The sequence below is a fragment of the Chlamydotis macqueenii genome, chromosome 3 (genome assembly GCF_036417535.1).
Source record: "Chlamydotis macqueenii isolate bChlMac1 chromosome 3, bChlMac1.mat, whole genome shotgun sequence".
NCBI classification, from domain to species: Eukaryota; Metazoa; Chordata; class Aves; order Otidiformes; family Otididae; genus Chlamydotis; species Chlamydotis macqueenii.
In genome coordinates, this window is record NC_141558.1 from 96788247 (window position 1) to 96808402 (window position 20156).

Consider the following 20156-nt stretch of genomic DNA (forward strand, 5'->3'; position numbering starts at 1 on the left):
CTAATTCCTATTTAAAATTCATTCATTTTGTCACTGTACAATCTTGTAATTGTGGTGTTGGTGTGTTGTGGTTTTTTTTTTTTTTTCCTTCAGAGCAGACTGCTTCTGCTCAGCAATATCCAACAATGTTGCATGCCAGCACAACACCTTATCTCATACAGTGAGAGCAAAACCCAAAATTATCTGCTCTTTTTAACTCCCACTTTGTCTTGAATAAATTAGTTCCCAAACCAGACCACTTCAGTGTTTTCAAATGAGCAGAAAAAACCCCTCTCCATTCTCACCACAAAGAAAATGGATGTAAAAAGGTAGGTTAGCACTAAAGCAAACTCTGGTCCAGTGAGAAGTCTCTCTTTCTCAGAAAGAAACTTTTTTCTTTACAACTATAGGATACACACACTGCTTATCACTGTTTTCAAGTGTAATTTAAATGATTAGGGTTTGCTATGAAGTGAGCTTGTTTCAATACAATTTTTTTTTTTTTTTAATCCACTCTGCTTAACATACAGAGTTTTGCAACAGGGAATTCTGCCTCTTGGAAATTCAAAGGAGTTTGTCTTCACACCAGCAAGTAAGGTTTTTTGTTTGTTTGTTTGTTTTTGTTTTGGTTGTTTGGCTTTTTTTAAAAAAATATTTAATTACTTCATTTAGAGATTGCTGCAAATTCTTACTTTCCTCCTCCTACCATCCAGTCAAAACTGGAGAATCTAAAACAAGGGCTGGAAGCAGACACTGCATAAATTCAAATTTAGAATAAAAGTACTCTAGAGTTTAAATAGAAAAGATCTATTAATATAGTAATAAAGATGTATTAGGAGACACTGTTGATTATCCATGTCTTGTTATCCTCAAATGCAGGTCCCATAAAGCTTAGTAACTATGCAAGAATTGAAGGCTCATACTGAACAGGTAGACAGTCTAGAAAAGGTAATAGTGTTTCCTCACTGACAGATTAAGTATTTGCTTTTTTCCAAATAAACTAATTAAAAACAGACTTTACTGCAATTAGTTATGCAATGTTTTTACACCACTCCACAATTAAAACACTCATTGTAAGGAAGCTAGGAAAGAATTCTATATTTAAGTTGCTCAAGAATGTTTGTCAAAAGAAGATTGTGATCTTCTCTTGGTGTGGGTGTCATCACTCATTTACAGCAAGCCCTTGAGGAAATTGCTCCAGCTACAGAAGTTCTTCTCTTACAGGGCATGAGACTCCATTCAGGGTTTTCTTTGTATTATTATATAAATACTTCATAGACATTACTTTCTTTCTAGTATCTGCCAGTAAAATTGATGATGTGCCAAATTAAATAAGCTTGCACACATGAAAACCCTGTCTAAGTCAAAGTTACATGTTTTCATTCTTAAACAGGTTTACCTAATTAGGGCAGATAGCTTCGGAGGTGCATTTAGTTTGGCATATGAGAAGTAAATTTCATTTTATGTTTTCCCCTCCCTCATTAAGCTTAATGCACTTTTATGCCAAAAATATAACTCTTCTCTCAAAGCTTTGCACTGACTTATTTAATCCTAAACTTGACTTAGTCAGATTTTTCTTCGATAGGAAATCTCATACTGGACTAATGCCTCCACAAAATAAAATAAAATAAAATAAATAAAAAAAAAGACAAAAACCTGAATGAGAATGCCCGTTACAATTACTCCCTGAGTAAAAGGAGGAAAAATGTTGGTTGAGCAGTTGCTGGAGGGGCAGAAAAGAGTTTTGCCCTATGGCACGTTGTGGCAAGAAAATGCAGTGGCTGGTGACCCCACAGCAAGTAAAAAGGAAAGTCTCTGCTCTTTGCAGAGACTATAACTCATCTTGAAAGGAAGAGATCTGACAGATCTGCTACAGCAACCTCTATAGCCACTGCAGGCAGGGCAGAGACTACACAGACAACACTTACCCAGTTCTGTGAACTAAAATGGAAGAGGGAAAAAGGCAGATATTAAGTACATAAGGTCATTGACAATACTGCAGTGTCAGTGGCGATCAATAAATTTCAATACCACATATGCCAATATTACAGCAGATCTGTAACGTCACACCCATCACAAGCCAATAGTCCATAAACAGCTATTTGTGACACAATAAGAAGTAGTGAGGGACAAAGGCTACTGGCAGTGACTCGCAAGACGAGTTCATTTTTTGCTTTTTCCTAAGTGACTATGTCTTTTATAAAGATTTCTTCACAAGTCACTGCATCTCAACCCTCTTCTTCCTCATCTATTACCACTTCATGAAAAAACAACAACAAATATATACTGGGCAATAATTATACTGCAAGAAAGATCTGCAAAGAAAGAATCTGTTTCTACTAGAAGCATTTCTAACAGAGACTCAAGAGGACACCTGGCCTATTCCAACTGTTCCCTTTATCAAGCTGTCTAAAGGAAAACACAAACCCCAGGGTGGTTAAAAACTAGTTGAAGTAACTAAAAGAGAGGGCAAAGAGAATTAACAGTGAACACTGATTTAGCACAAACATATCATCATACGAGAATATGCAAAGATGATCATTGACAGGAATCTGGATAATAAACAACAGAATCTAGACTTGTTGATTCATGAGAACAAGTTTAACCTAATCAATCTTATCGATCTCATAAAAAGATTTCCAAAACTACAACACTGAAAGAGATCAATACTGTCAGTCTGTTCAGGAAGAAGAGAGATAAAAGCACTACTCCATTTTTTGAAAAGAAGCCATGTGATACAGTTGTTTAACAGGACGAAAAGTTTTTCATTCCCACAGATGAGGAGAATGTTCAGCAGCAGCTGAAAATTTGCTGTGGTTATTAAGATTAGCTAAGGGGTAGATAAACTCTGGTTTGTTTAAGTGATGAGTTCAAATATCCAAGAAAAAAATAACATGTTTTAAAAAGAGAATATGTGCCCTGTTTACAGATCTACAACTCTTTTTATTTGGAGACACAGGTGTGCATATGACTTTTTTTTAACTGCTTGTACTGGAATGAGCTATTTATATGATAACCTTCACCACAATAACATTACACTTCCTGTCAAACTTAACAATTTGCTTCAACTGAAATACCTCCAGCTACCGTTTCAGCATAAAGAATTGTGTATTGCTTTCGTTAAGGAAGAAAGGGGAAAAGTAACATTGTCTGTAATTTGAGAAAACCAGTATTCAAATCCTTTTTTCTAAACTAAGTTTGCTGTAACACAGTTACAGGGTTATCCCTGTCCAGCAACAGACTAATGGAATTTAAGACTAGTACATCCACCAACAAGAATAGGTTAACTTAAATTAATAAAGTTTTACTAAGAAAGCAAATCCTCTCTTCCAAGGAGTTTATACTCTCAAGTGTATCTCCACGACTAAATCAGGTTTCTAGTACTCCACTGGTAAGTCACAATTCAAAAGTTCAAGACTGCTGTATCACATAAACGCACACACACACAACCCCTTCCTTCATTACAATGCAACTGGAAAAAACTTACTTTTTCCTTGGTCCTCAATTCATTGAATATCTGCTGAATTTCCAGTTTCCAGTCATCTTGCATGGAATGGAAAGACTCTTGAGGCATTTCAGTCATAACTGCCCCTTCAATGGCAGTAAGCTGTTCAAGAATTAAGGCAAACGATGGTCGGATATGAGGGTCCTGCTCCCAGCATTCTAGAATTTATCAAAATCCCATCAGTTTTTAATAATACATAGAACTTTTTGAAGAACTACGTGAATTTCAAGTTACTTGCTACTGTACTTCAAGTTCTAATGCGTTCCCTCTATCTTCAAGGCTTCCCTAGTTCCTTTTACATTTACAGAAGTGACATCTACCTACCTGTACTCAGAGGACTGTTTTTGCATTAATAAGTCAATTTTTTTCATCTCTATCTTTAGGATCTGAAATAGCAAAACTAGCAGTACTGCACAGAAGGGATATATAGAAAAGGTAAAGAAATTCATTAAACACAAGGAAATAGCCATTAGCAAATAATGTTAATTTCTCTCTTAAATATTTCCAAAACATTTTTTTACACTCAGGAAGAAACAGTGAGGGAAAAATAGCATTTGCAGTTCTTCCCATTGGGATTTTAATCTCTATCTTTTATTGGTCTGTATTACATCTTGTAGTTTATGAAAATTAATGCAATTTGAGTGTAAAAGGAAATCAGTAAAACCAGAGCAAAAAAGGTACTCTGTCACTACTGAAGAACTTATGTGGTACACTGTATGACTTCCTCAGAAACACATTCAACTGTCTCTAACACCAGATGGCTGTGAAAAGAAAAACAAAATACTTCGTACACAGCACATTATCAAATTATGCGTTTACTTTGTAGCCCCATGACTATTACAGGCAAGGATACGTACCCCTAAAACATAACTATTTAAATACATAGGAAGAAACAACATAGATACCTTTCATTAGTTTTGCAAATGGTTCAGGGCAGGTGGATGGAATGGGCAACGTAAGCTTATTGACAGCAACTCCGTAAGCCACAGCAAGGCCGTCAATGCCACGGTAAGGAACTTCTCCTGTAAGCAGTTCCCACAGCAATACTCCATAACTACAAAAGGTAATTTTTTTAACAGTTATTTTCTTAATACTGACACATTGTTTACTCAAGAACAAAAAAGTCTGTCCAACCATGCACTGAAATTCATGAGGATTTCCCATGTCAAAGGTGAATGTCTTTAAGAGTCAGATCTACTTTAGTCATCTTGTGCCTTTCCACTAATAGCGATTAACCAAATTGGATGCGACTAAGACTGGCTCACACTCTACTCAAAATGTAGCCTCAAGTCACTTTTATAGAAACGCCAGCATCACGCAAATCTCACTCACAATCAGCAGTCTGAACAACAGGAAACCAACCAACCTTCGCCCCACCAAAAAACCAACCAAACAAAACAAAAAAGAAAACCTCAGAGGAATATTCAGGCCATTTCCCTTTCCAAACACTTCACCACAATCTACCTAGATGTACATGCTAATTTTAAAAATAATAAAAAAAAACACCAAAAAACCTCAGTTTTGTCTGGAAGTTTTAATTTCTAATCTCTTTTGTGTTATATAAAGGCCTGTTAACTTTAACCTTCCCATAGAAGATGCAACAAAAGTAAGAAATGATTACACACATACAACTGATTTCCCCATACTAAAAAAAACCAAAAAACAAAAAACACCAAACAAAACATTGTTTCCAGTGAAATGTAATAGCATGAAGAGATCTTTTCTCAGTGTCAGATACAGAAATCAAGAATTATAGGAATTGCTATTGCAGGAACATTAATCGTAAGAATTTCTGCTATGCCCTCCACTCTAGAAGAAGAGCTGGGTGTTGCTTTTACCTTCTTTGGGTCTGCATGCCCAACTCTACTTGCTCAAATGATCCAAGCCCCTACAAAGTGTTGGGACAGCACACACTGCTGTTGCTCTAGAGCTCCCATTCCACTGAAATTGATAGCTTTCACAGTAATTGTGGTGGAAGGAGGAATCACTCCTTTCAGAAGGCAAGCCTAAGGTGGACTTTATGACTCGGTTTGACCCACCCCCCCCCCCACCTTGTCTTCCTGCCAAAGAGTCACAGTCTGTAGAACAAGGATATAGACAACAACTTACTGCTGCTTTTGAACAGTAAAGTGAGCAGGCAAAGAGAAAAAACAGAAAAAGTATTGCTCTCACTCTTTCTCTCCAGGTATGTGAAGAAACTACCTGCAAGTTTTGTAGGAATGGACTGAACTCTCCTACATGAGGAGAAACACATACAGCACTGGGGATATATGAGGGCTACGTACTCCTTCCCTTACTATGTACCCCATAGTACTAGAAATACCTCAACTACAGCAGATGTGACAGTGAGAGGAATACACACTAGTTAAGTTTTTCTGTCCCTCCCTCCTTAATGAGAAAAAGTCATTCAGCATTATATAAGACCTTACAACATCATTTCAATAAATAATATAACAGTAAACCATGCAATATCAGCACAAGTATCAGTGTTTTGTTTATCTATGTTCTATTTATCAAAGAAGTTTTGCCTATCATAAAAACTTAGAAAATTAATTTATTTGTAGTGTTAATAGTTAGTCAAAAGCTGAGGAATCTAGTCTATGCCTAAAAGATAGAAAATAGAATTAAAAGAAAAGTCTTGGGGTTCTTAATTTCCTTTCGTTTTTTTCCAGTCTAACATCTGCACTTGCTTGTATACTCAAAGAAGAATAAAATAATTCATTCCAATTTTGTTTTAAATCAATGGTACTTCTAACAATGAGTACAACATTTCCTGTCCACATACACATTTTATGCATGATGGAGGAATCCTACTGAACTACATCTCAACTGTGTGCTTAGAGAAAATGTAAAAATAATGTCATGCTCCCTCAGCAAGCGTAGATTGTTACTTCAAGGAATTCCCTTGTTCACACTATTCTATAATATTTTAGCATGAACTCTGAAGTTAAACAGAACAATATATTTAAGTAAAAAGAAAATCTTTTATGAAAAGTTTTGTCTCACTATTAGCTTTAGTTATATTTACAATTCAAGCCTTTAATCCTAAGTAGTTTTCAACAGTGCTAAGGTGGTTGTAAAATTTTAAAGAGATCAACACAGTCATAGCCTGAAAGTGCCTCTTAATGAAAACAGTCTTAATATCAAATACCGAGAGCAGTGCTGTGAGAGGGAAACAGTGGGGAGGAACCCTAACGGCATTCTAGTCTTGCCATGCTGGAGTTATTGGGAGGTATTAATCTATCATTATCTACGACAACAACTACTTATGAACTCTCTCAACTGCAGAAGCTACTTTGTGCATTAAATTTCATGAGCCAACATACAGTCGTCCTATGTACAGTCAGAGCTTCTAAGAAATAGCTTTTTTTAAAAAGCAAAAGCCAACTCCTTTTCCATCTTCAGCAAAAGGCCAAAAATACAGGCATAATATGCTTGAATTATGTATTTTTAAACCAGGAAAACTAATACACTTCCAAAAACATGCCTTTTCAAGTCCTTACTGTATCTAATTCCAGTAATAACTTGCTGGTTTTACACATTTTAAAAGCTGATCAAAATGAAGGTAAAGTTCTCAGTTTATTTTACTCTACAATCCATCTTCTAAAGCAGACGTTACGGAGCATTGCTACATGAAACACTTCAAAATATCACTTCAAAATTATAAGAATGTACGAAGCAAAAGCAGCTGCTAATTCTGCTGTACAGTAAGTGCTTCTTAATTTTGTCAAGAGCTTGTACAATGGAGGCACGTGTTACTGTAAAGACCACTGCTGAAGCACTCCACCAGCACTTGGAAATCTGCAGACATATTTGCACTTTCAGGTGCCATACACAAAACCAAGACCAACGTACCAGTAAGAAATGTATGATGATCGATGGAATGGTAGGGCTGAAAGAGTGCAATTCTTGTTTGGGAATTTGGAAGCATATGCCAAAGAATAATAACTGCTATAGTAGTAGCATTAAGTAGTCATAACTGGTTTAGGAAGCAAAAGGTCTGGAAAGCACCAGTTCTGCTGTCTGACACCTGAGAATACGCAGCCTGGAATGCTCTGCACAAAAATACTCGCACAACATTTCTGAGCACTGGTTGATTCTGGAAGACTATCTCTGCCAATGTGAGTATACCTGAGCAGCCTCAACTGCGTTTTTGGGTTTTTTTTTATTTTTCCTTTAATAAGAGGTTTGCAGATTTCTTTTGGAGACTCAGTAGTTAGTATGTGTAACTGAAGTTTAGAACTTTCCTGTGTTCTTGTCTTAGAAACCCCCATACTTAAATCTGTAACCTGAATGCTTTTTAAAACAAAAAACAGTCCCATAACTAGGGTATTTTTTATTTGCTTTTCTTTTAAAGAAACAGTAAAGACAAGCAACAGAACAGATCAAGGTGTAGTAAGCAGGAAATCTTTAGAAGCCAAGAAGGTCTAACTATACTGTACAACATAGCCTTTTTACTGAAAAACCTCTCCTGTTAGATGTCCATCATGGAGCTAAATACTTACATTTTTACAAGAGAGGCGCGCAGGAGAGAAGGCGAAGAAGAGAAATACTGTAGGTTCCAAAAATGTAAACTAATGTTGCAGCAGAATATAAAACAATTGCACCAAAGCATACCCCCTCAGATACCTAAAATCACAGCAACAAGACTGGACAGGACCTGTAATTAAGCATGGAATACAGCTGATTAGGGAAACGCCTACACCCAACCTCCACCCCGCATAAGAAAAAAAATTAAAGAGAAAAGGAAGAAAGAATGGAAAAAAAAAAGAATGAAGCCAAAGATGTTTCTGAACTGGGCATCAACTCAGACTAATGTAAACAAAATGCTGAAAATAATTTCCAGACACAAAACAAATGAGTGTCACAGAACATTAGTGCAGATATAGAATCATTCTAATACCAAAAGTATTACTTCATGCTGTAGAATATCAGGCATCCAAGCAAAATAGGACCCTATTTAAGAATTATACAACACAGAACATGCATAAGAAGGCATGAGAAAAAAGATTAAAGTCCTTCCCTCCTTCCCCAAATAGCTACCTTGGAACCTTCAGAGAGAAAGCATTTCAAAAAGAAAGGAAATGTAGATTTTCAGGGTGAGGCACAACAGCTTTTAGAGCCTATTTTGCAATCACTGCTTCTCCCCACTCACAAAACAGAACTAAATTAAAACTAAAGTTTAAATTACCTTTCTACAATACATGTATCCAACACTATAGCACTCAAAAATAGCATCAGTACAGAGAGTCACATTATTTATATGATTCACAATAATGTCTTTAATGAGAAATTCACAAATTTAACACAATGAGTTCCCCACCTTTACAATTAGAGCAAGTTAAACCAATTTTGTGCTAAACACACTCTCCTCACTCCAGCTACTGGAAATAAAACCTCTATAAATATAAAAGCTTAGATCTGATGTTCACTTTTACATGTCATGACATTCTAGATTCCTAAAAAGCAGCACTAAGTTAAGTTAACATTTGGCAAAGTTCTGGTTTGCAGCTTATTTTTATTTATCAGACACATAAGGTAATAACTGTCTGGTCCCATTTCTCTATGCAGAATGAGACTTTTCAGACATCTAATATAAGGTAAACATACCAACACGAGATCAATTATGTTAATGTATCAAGACCATATGGCTGTTTATATTACGACTCCAGATAAAATGCTTTGGTATTGATATAATTTTAAAGGCTTCTCTTAACGAGATCTTGCTTTATTCAGAAAAAAAAAAAAAAAAGTTTCTGCTATTTTCTCTCTCCCTCCCCCAGTTTGTAATTCATGAATAACTAAAGGTAGATCAAATGAACTAAATGCTGAAAAACAAATATGTTTCTTAGAACAGCTATACGTGCCATATGGTGAAACAATAATTAGGAAACCACCAAAAAAACTCCAAATAAAGATTAATTCAAAAACCTCAACATAGTTCTACTGAACACTGTCTTTAGACAACAAACTTCTTACCTCCAAATATCACTTCCTTTAGAAAACATGGAGGACTTGATAACTTCTGGAGCCATCCACGCATAAGTCCCTGCTGCACTCATTTTGGTTGTTCTGTGCCACTCTCTAGCCAGACCAAAGTCTGTAATCTTCAGAGTTTTATTACAAATGTCATTATGTTCCATCTTCTCTAGCAACAGAACTGCAAAAGATTGAATTTGTAAATTAACGCAACAGCAATCAAATCAAAATATCCAGTCCTTCACATACAACTTGTACTGCATAGAAAACTGTATACTTTAAATGTTGTGAAAATGTTACTGCAGTTTTTATAAACATGAAAAAGGTTTTTGATAATTAAGATATTCTAAGCTATAAAAGAGAAATATCTACAGTTTCACCAGTTCCTTGTGCAACTGTGTGAGTAGATATTAAACCAGCACAAGAAATCCAAAGTAAAGAGATATAAAGCATATAAGTTTAAGAAAGCCTAGAATCCTTACATCTCACAGATGATGACAGGCTGTGAAAAAGATATTCAATTTGGAATGAGATTCTGAAGCAATAAAAATAGCAGTAGTAGTAGTAGAATAAAAACAAATGTTAAGAATTCTTACAAAAGACTTGGAAAACGAAGTGGGACACATTATGTCACTATATAAAATCCAACCTTAATAACCAATCTTGGTTCCTACTCATCTGAAAAAGTCTATAACAGAACTGAAAGAGGCACAGAGAACAACACAACCAGGGTGCTCAAAACAGTTAGAAGGAATGGTTAATAGACAAGGAGTCTTCCCCCAGGAAAAGAAACAGCTGAGGACAGGATCTATAACACCACTTATGGAGTGAAGAAAGCTACGGGTAACAATTGTTCACGGTTTCTCAACATAAGAAACGGACATCATTGAGCAAAATTAGTAGATAAGAATCAAACACGTGGCAGTTGTTCACACAACACACAGGTAGGTGAACCTTGGAATTCTTGGCGTAGTATGTGAATACTATTATTTCACATAGATTTAAAAAGCCCCTATACGATATCACAGAAGACAACTCTATAAAGAGCATTTACATCAAAAAAGTGGGTTTAAGTTCAAGAAATCCCCAGGCCACAAATCAGTACAAGTTCGTAGACTCTACCAGGGGAGTTAGCTTGGCTTGGGAGCCCACAGCTGGCAACAGCACACTGGACTTGGATTAAATCCATGTTAGGTTATATCCACTGCACCTTCAACAATGTTGAAGAGTAAACTATCTTTTTTTTTTTGCTGTTGCATCCTACAGTGTATATTCAGTGTCTGGCCGTCAATAACATAACAGTTATGTTATTACATAATATATATAATACATATATAATACACCTTCACAAAACAGTGTTAGAAGAGAACTGGTTTAGAGTTCACAAACAGAAAGACAATAGATGCAAAGGAATAATTATTTACACACTATAATTTTAATTCCATATGGAGTTCCTCTGTCACTGTCTATGGTAGGAACTGTTAGCTTTAACTGTTAAAAAGATCTTCTAGGACAAAGATCAAAGGTTAAATTACAAAAAAAAGAGAAGAATTATAAATGCACATGTTTTCCAACTATACGTATGGCAAAACACAGTACAGGGAACTCATTAATAAAAAAGCAAATGAAGAATTACCTTCCCTTACAGAGGAAAAAACAATGACCTTGCATTTTCAATTGCAAGGAATTATTTTTACTGGTACAATTAATTGCACTCTAACAAATATGTCAAAAAAGACATCAAATCCAGATGAAAAAAAGAGAACTTGCATTCCATTTTCAGTAAGCTTCTTAACATAGGGTAGAAGAAATGAAGGCGAAAATGGTATAGACAAACCAAGAACTCAGTCAGCACCACTAGAACAAGTTAAATTAATGCAAGAGTTTTTATACTTTTATACCTGAATCAAAGACCTATTGTTTGCTCTTCCACTTCAAACATGTTCAGCAGAATTCCTGACATTCCTTGTCAGTCAATGTGACCGAAACCAAAAACAGTCAGTCTTGCAAAAGGTAGTAACTGGCACATGGCCAAGTTTCATCCTACAGAAGGACACCGTTTCTTAGTAGTTCAAACTTCCCTTTCCGGCCGGTAGCCAGGAAAACAGCAATACCATACACAGATTACTTAGCGGCTGGGTAGTAAAAATGCTCGGCATAGCTGAGTAGCGCTCTGTAAGCGCTTCCCTTGCAGTAGCCTAGCAACCTTCACTATAGCATCCTTCTGCCGCTTCCACAGCTTCCTGTCCCTTGCTGGCTGCTAACCTGTGAGAAGTCACTTTTACAATCTTGTGCTTACCCTGTTCACTCAGCCCTCACTTGTTTCTTTTTCAAATCCCTTAAGTTGCCTTTTCAGACTCCACTACACCTGCAATATTGAGTAAGAGCCAGTTTACCAGTTTCTGGTTTACTTCAACATTTTTCAGACTTTTTATTTTCCACAAAGTAAAGTTCATACTTAGATTAGTGCTAACGTTCTGACAAATGCAGCCTAAAATATTTTAAAGTACAAAGTCCATTTGAAAATAAATGTAGACCTACCAAAAAAACCATAGAATTCTATTAGGAATGCAGAAGTGCAGGAAAATCCTATGTCCACCGCATTTATTTTTACATAAGCAAAACCAGAGACTGTGACTGTTTCTCAATGATTCAAAATCAAAGAGAAGGAGACTAAATTGGATGTGAAAAGACCACCGCACAAACTAGCATAAAACTTCATAAAACATTCAATGTGCTACAGCCAGAAATAAACATTTGACTAAGTAGTTTAAGGTTGCATATGCTTCCTATCAGTTACACCATTTTCAATTCAATTCTGAGTTTAACACATCTCCCTTTGTGACTCTACCTTTCTGCAATGGGATCAAGGGGAAAGTGAATGTATTAATGTCATAGCAGCAGAGTGCCATATACCAGGCACTCATTGAATATAAGAGATAGCACATGCCTAGAACCATTTACAACTGGGGAACAGAGAGAAGTTATTGTATGTTATTTTCAATAATTCCATGAAATATAAATTAATAGCTTGACGTTAAAAGTAAAAAAAAAAAAAAAAAATCCTTAAGGCAGAGAGAAAAATGAAAAAATATAAATGCTATGTGGTAAAGTGGTATTGAAATTAGCGGATATGATTTTGTGCACATCCTAAAAACTAAAGAAACTTCTGACAATACAGCAAGCATATGTCAAGATAATAACAGCATCCCCAAACAAAGATACTGCTATTTAACCATACAAATGAAAACCACTCTTATCTAATGTAACTAAAAAGGACACAGAAATCCAAGTATTACTCATCTTAGCTCACTGAAGGAAGTAGCTCATAGAATGATGAAATAATTTAGGTTGGAACAGACCTCTGGATGTCACCACCCCCCCCCAAGCAGGACTAATGCTGTAAAAAGTGTAAATCTACTATCAAGCATTTTAATGAATGGGTAGAATTATGGCACTAAGATAGAATAAAGGTAAACATTATCTATATTGAAAACAGCTGTATTGTATTTACTCAACTGCAGACATTAATGTAACTTAAATGTCATCCTAGAACAGATTTTTAAAAGAAAATTAATTAAGGATAGTAATTAGGGACATCAAGACATAGAAAAGCAGCAAAATTATAGCAGAGTTACATTAGAAATCGCTCATGTCACAGTAATCCCATTTTGTCCTGACAGATGGTTTCTTAGAAACTGATAAGATAGCAGACGTGAGTACCTTTTAGGAAATTTAATCATACAGACAGAATAAAGATTAATCAAAGAACTCTGCAGTTGTATGAAGGAAAATCTTAAGAAACAAGTTATTAGGATAAAAAGGAATCATCACTAGGAAGTATGTTTGCTTGACATGCAGATTTGCAATCAGAGTAAAAATACAAGGAATGTTTCAAGAACTGACAGCAAAGTCAGAAGATGCTGCCCACGCTGAAGAAGACTAGATCATCACACTAGGAAAAATGCAAAGTGGGAAGGAATCAATCATAAAACCTACAGCTATAAAGCAGAGGAGAAGGAAGAAGTCTGGCTAACAGAAAAACAGAACCGCAGCTACACATAGTTGCACAACTAGCTCACGCAATTCTAAAAGGCACTAAAATGGCTTCTTTTAGTAGAAACAGGGAAGTATCAATAGAACTGTACAACGCACAAGACCTTATATGAAATACCGGATGACTAGAACAGCTCGTGTTCAACAACAGGAACTTAAATGGGTGCAGATGCAGAAAACAGAAGAGGTTAGGAACCTGTAATGTCTCTTATTAGGATAAATCAAAAGAGCTTGTCCTTTATGCTATGCTAAACAAATGTTGAGAACAGTTACAAGAACAGAAGTTAGCCATATATATAAACAGGATGCAGACCTACAGCACTGGTGCTCTTATTGCTAAAATACTCTCCTAGGTGCTCTGGTTGATCCATCTTACTGGCACGCTCGTGATTAAACTGAGTTCTAGAACTGGAGCTACCAGAGTGGGGAGAGACACACATCAGATTTCAAGATATTGCCTCTCTTCCCTCACCCTCCTTTTGGCCTTCCTCTGCAGCGTAAGGCACAGTTTACTCCTCAAAAAAGTAACAAGATCAAACATATACTCCTGTTAAACCTAATGGTTCCTGAAATAACAATGTCATTTATCTTCTCTGCTTTCTTTCTGCATTATCATGATTACAGATGGAGTCTTTTTCTACTAATCTTATGGCACACTGCATGTAATTTACGGTGTAACAGTATGCAGATAGAATGTTTTGCACACTTTTGAAAACTGAAATCTAGCACACAGTTGCCCAAGACTGCAATGGAACTGGACCTGCTGAGCCAGACGGTACTTCCCAAGTCCATGTTCCTCTAATTAAAACAGAACCAGCAACATCTCTCTGCTGAATCACTACTGTCCCCATACAAGCTGTTCTCAGTCAGGAAAGGCACAGAACTCTGGCTTGAAAAGTAGGCAGAAGTCCCAGTAAAATCCCACTCAAATGCTCCCAGTCCCTGCTCCTCTTCCTGCGCCATTCCCTTTCCACCACTCCATCTCCAGACTCTCCCCTCTGGCAGTAATGCTTGCTGTGAGCTACTGAGAGCAAAAGCTAAGAGATCAACTGCAGCAGCCCAGGTTACAGATGCATAGTGTGGCAGTCCAGGTCTGGCCAGATTTGGAGAAGAGCAGCCTTCTCTGCTCCATTCTCTTGTGAGCTTGGGTTGAAATTTTGTCAGGAGGTGGAGGGGAAGTGAGAGGCAGAATATGGCCAGATAGGATGTAACTGTTCAAGAAATAACAGAAAAGAATACATTTAGACAAATTGGATTCCTGTGGTGCATGCCTGCTCTACCAAATTCAGACAGGTCCAGAACTACACCCTCAGTGCTTTCACAACTAAGCTGAAAGTCTAGAGAAGAACAGAAAGAATTTGTTTAAATTGCAAGGATTTTGTTTAAAGTATAATTATAAGTAAAAGGTTCACAGTCTTGCCTCAGCTTCTCTCCTTTATATTTCTTAAAATTCTTGTAGCCTAAGAAATGGTATTTGCAGTAAGCCTGAGGGAAGCCTGGACAGACCTTGTAGTTGGCAGCATACCCAAGAAACCTCCACCTAGTACTAAGCTCTTCAATGCTACTCTTTTAATGCGGGTTATTGCCTACAGTCCTACTTTTTGTTACAAAAAAAAAAAAAATTCTCTGATCTTATCTATGTCAAATTCCCTATTTAATACAATATTTCATTAGATAAGTTTCTTGAAATCCAAAGACTTTATATAGTTAAAAATCAAGTTTGTTTCACAATGCATTCCAGCACTTTCAGATGACCACTTTCAATTATTAGCCATTTAAACCAACTGAGTAAACAAGGTATTCTGAGAAGTAAAGTCAAGGGATTGACTTGGATATCTTTTTAATAGTTTACATGTACTGAATTCAAACTATGTTTTAATGCGCTTTTTTTTAAATCATGCTGAAATACTCAAATCCTTTTTATCCCTCCTATCCTCTTTATACCTTCTACTATACCCTCTTTATAGTCTCTATTTTGTTATTCCTACAAATAAAATAAAATGTTAAGCAACCATATTTTCTCAAGTTAGCTATTTGCCACCAACTGCCTCTTGCTACCTTATCTACAATTTGCTAAATAGCTGACTATCACGGTTTTCACAAACACAAGCTATTTAATAGCACAGCTATTTAAGACACTAAGACTATAGGTAAGACTGCTTAAGTGCCCACTACATTGACCACCACTGATAAAATCATTCTTAGAGAACACCAGAAAGAAAAGGAAGATGTTGTACTATATACCTCTACTTGCAAATAGAGATTGTCCAGACAATGCTGCAACTGTCATCTGTCCCCTCCACAACTCTGCACCCAGTCAGTTCCTTCTCCAACTGTTTGCAAGTGAATCTGGTTCCTGTTAATTCACTAAATCAACACGCAACAAAACCAGCAGGGCAACCTTGTATCTTTACCTGGGAACTAACAGGCAGACTAAAACCTTATTAAACACTGCATATTCAGTTAACGAAACACAATACCTTGTCAATATGAAGAGACCTACCTCCATTATTTGGAACTGTTGTTTGGTTTTGATTGTAATTAGAAATTAACATTGCAGCACTGCTTACAGAAGTCATGCCCAATTTCTAAACATCAAGCATTTAAACCATAAATTACCTATCACAGTGAAAACATTAACTGATCAGGACATCTTCACTACATACAGAAGATGATACATTTGCCTACACAGCACTGCTTCTTAAATACCTTGCTTTTCTCCTATGGGTTCTCAGGATAACAATTGTTATCCTCTTCTCTGTAGCCAGTATCTGTCAGATTGCAATTGTCTCACTAGATTAAGTTTAGAACACACCTTCTGCAAGGGAATTTCATTCTTTAAACACTCATTACATACGCACACATTTCTCTACTTTTTATTACAGGAATACTGCGCTCCTCTATCATCTACATCCCTTTACAGCAGGCATAGAACCATATCTTAATTTCCACACTAAACTGAAAGAAACTCAGCACAGTTTGTTCTTGAACGTATTTGTCTAAAAACCATCTAGTTTGAAAAACAAATTAAAGAAAAATAATCCTACCTCACAGGAACCAACATATATTAAAAAAAAAAAAACCCTGAACAAGGTGTTCCCAATAGGTAATCTAAAACAAGACAAGACTTGACACAAAGTCCTTGACAGCAGAAACTGACAAATACACATCAACCCAATAAGAAAAATACATCCTATACTGGGACAGGTGGCACAAGAAAACCGTCAAAGCCTGAGAATGGCAAGTCATCCAGCTTTCTGGAAGAAACAAAGGGAAAAGAAGAGAGAGAAAGAGGGATGATAGATTTCAACAGCTTCAACACACCTTGCATCATCATTTTTTGCTTCCCCTTCACTTCTTTAATAACCATTATTAAAGCAACTCCAGGCAAATGGAAACTTGAGAGAAAGAAGCAGTTTTAACAAGTTACTGGCACAGGCTACAGATTAAAGTTACTTTAGTGCCTGACATTTGTGCTTCACTTGCTGTTCAGATAGTTCTGTCCTGCTAAACAGAAATTCCTATTGTGCCATAAAAGGATGTACCAGAGGTAAAACACATTTATAATTAGACATTCAAATAATCATCACTTAAACAGTAAATTCTGAAAATGCAGGATTTGGATATTGCATCAGCAAAAAAACAAAAGCAGACAGTTCTCTGTTTAATAAAATGTTAAGCTTAGTTCTCCTACTTAAATACCGCATTTAAGAAAAGTTACTTCATTACAGCAATACCTGCATAATTTCACAACTACAAGAAAATAAGTCAACACTGAAATTTAGCTTTAAAACTCAAACACCTACCAGAAATTTCCATACGTATTTGAAACAGAAATTACTTTCTTTTAAGCTCTTTCTTCTTTGCTTGCTATCAGTTTTTAAAAGGCAGCTGTACAATAAAAAGTGACCAAAATGCAGGTAGATTCGAAAGAAATACTAAGAACAACTAACAATAATAGTTAGGTGGTAAATCAGTCATTCCTGAGTAATATACTATTCTAGTTTCAAACTCTGCAGAACAAAGTGGCTGTATATGCATTCCTTAAAGAACACCACCTTTGTTACAAAGTAGCAATTTATTTTTTTAAGGAACTTCCTCCTATTCCTAAAAAAAACCCCAAAATATAAGGCAAACTAAACCTATTATATTCAAACTGCAAAAGGGTTCTTAACCAATAAATAATGCAGCAAGTATGGTTTCCTCCAACAGAAACTTTCAGAAAACATATTCATCACCTTCCTTATGCCAAATTCAAAACCTGGCCATTCCCTTCAAAACAAAGTAAATCAATATATGCCATGCAACATTCACCAGGGCAGAACAGCTGAGGTTCATAATCTCAAAAATGGCATCCAGGGGTAAGAGCTGACAGAGGTTACCTTCCTTCAGAACTAACAAGTGAATTTATTTACCATTAGTCAAATAACTTCTTCAAAATTTAAAAAAGCACGAGTATTTCATTCAAATTTGTTTGGGATTTATATATTTTTTTAAGTAAAGTGAACATGACTTGATGCAATTTTATATTTCAATCTAATCAGGGAAATACACGGCTTCTGAATACACTTCAGTATTTACATAGTTGGCATACTTTTCCTGATTGTAACGTATTACGCTCAGCCATTACGTACTTCCTTGTTGCTTTATTTTTTGTGATCTATATCAAGACGTATTTGATATGTTGAAATTTGAATATTTAATGCACAAAAATATCACTTTAAAATTAAAGACAGTTTAGAAAAGTCTAATATAAATATATAGATAGACATAAAAATTAAAAACAAATTCTGCCTTTAAAGGTGACTTTCTAACAAAAAAAAAACCCACTGTAAAAGCTTGCTGTCACTAAAATATTTATCTTCATCTCCTCTCCAGTTATAGCCCCTCGTCTTTACAGCTGTTTTTCCCCCACACCAAGTCTAGCAACTGGGTAGTCTTGGGAGACTCAACTAGCCAGACAGCTCAGCAGAAAATTAAGCCTGCAAATAAAACAGCTTAGTTTTCTGCTGGATCCCTTAGCTGATTTAACCCAGACCTACTGACCATGCAGGCAGAGATGAGTAGTTTTTGCTGACATGTGGGAGTGGGAAGAACCTGTGCCTGGAGATGGGTGGGGAAGCCTCCTTGCACAGCTAGCTGCTAAATGAAGCCACACATCACCTGCTGTAGTGAGAAGTCAAGCAACATTTCATATTTAATAGATCTAACCCTTTTACACCTAGTTTTAGTCAGAGGTGAAAAGACAGAATCCAGCTTTGCTACTCTTTTCCATTATAAAATCATCTTTGATAAAATTTACTATTGAAAAGAACCGGTTGAATAAACTAAAGACAAAAAAAAAAAATTCTCTGTCCCTTTGAAGATGCCTACCGCTATGAATCCAAACAAACTCTGGTTGTAGATGCTCAGCCAAGTTTAGTCATTGAGTTCCCTTAGAACCTCATCGGTTAACATGAAACTCCTTTAATATAATTTCTACGAGGAATTTTAATATGGTACAGTCCATAAAGAACTCTGACTTAGGCTGTCAGTTTCTTTTATACCTCTTTTATATTTGAAAGAATCTTATCACTTTAAAACAATTTTTGCCAGACAATCCATTTCAAAACAAAGCAGGAAAAAAAGAAAGACTGAATTTGAGACCACTTTTTTTTTTTTTAATATAAAACTTGGGAGGGGGAAAAAAAAGGTAAATATATTCTATGGGGGTGGAAGGATTCCTGCATTCCATCCTTGCAGTTTCTTCAGTAGCTGAGGAATAGCCCCTCAGGACTGTGCATTTCCAAGAACTCTAATCTTCTGTAACAGTAAAGGCAAAACACTTTTTTTGAAATGAGAACTCTGCAGACTTGGCAGCACTCTTTTTCTCTTGGGGGGAGAAAACTGAAGGGAAAACCTGCTCTTTTGACTCAATAATTAGCGTAACATTCAGTAATGAGTTAAAAAGGATTTTTTTTTTTTCCACTTAGCATATAAGGAAATAAATGCAATTCATTTCAGGAAGAACAGATTGGCATCTAATCCTAATGGAAAAGAAAATCCTAAAACTGCCCAAATATTTAGAACCAAAATATAACCAGTTCCAAGGGTTAATTTGTCCCGTAAAGAGCCACAGCAACAAAGCAGTTACTCCTGCATTTTTGAGAGGGAGGGCTGGCTTATCAGCTCCAAGTTAATAGCACACCTGCCAAAACACAGATTTTAGTCACTATGAAGAGAACAAAGCATGATTATATAGCCAACACTGGCATGTCTAGGACTGATTTAACTGGAGTTATGACCCCACACAAAAAAAAAAAAAAAAGGTTAAACTTGGCAGGAAGCTCCATGAAGGAAGAATACTTCTGTGGTGACATTATACAAATACGTAACTTTTCCATCTTGCCATGTATAACCCACAACTTTAAGATGCAGTAAGTGGGTCAAAATTTAAACATCCACTTACTTTCAGTTGCTGATCTGAGGTAAGCTCTCAGTAACACGGTCAAGCAAGGCAAAAATGGTGAAAATAGTTTTAAACTGTCAATCCAGGAATGTACTTATGACACCAGTTGTAATTTTGGTACTGCTAGTATAGACAGCTGAGTCATTTGGTGTTTAATGTATTTTATCTATTTTAACCTATATATTTTAT

General features: G+C 36.1%; 1 protein-coding gene across 4 annotated transcripts in view; it reads right to left on the reverse strand.

The window, feature by feature from the left end:
* MAP3K21 (mitogen-activated protein kinase kinase kinase 21) overlaps window positions 1–20156 on the reverse strand; it is a 40507-nt gene that overhangs the window by 11821 nt on the left and 8530 nt on the right. For all 4 annotated transcript variants that reach the window (XM_086745566.1, XM_086745565.1, XM_086745563.1 and 1 more), the window contains exons 2-4: window positions 9464–9644; window positions 4390–4538; window positions 3467–3642 (exon numbers count right to left, since the gene is read on the reverse strand). In XM_086745566.1, coding sequence (XP_086601692.1) covers window positions 3467–3642; window positions 4390–4538; window positions 9464–9644 — 506 coding nt within the window. The remainder of the gene's footprint in view (window positions 1–3466; window positions 3643–4389; window positions 4539–9463; window positions 9645–20156) is intronic.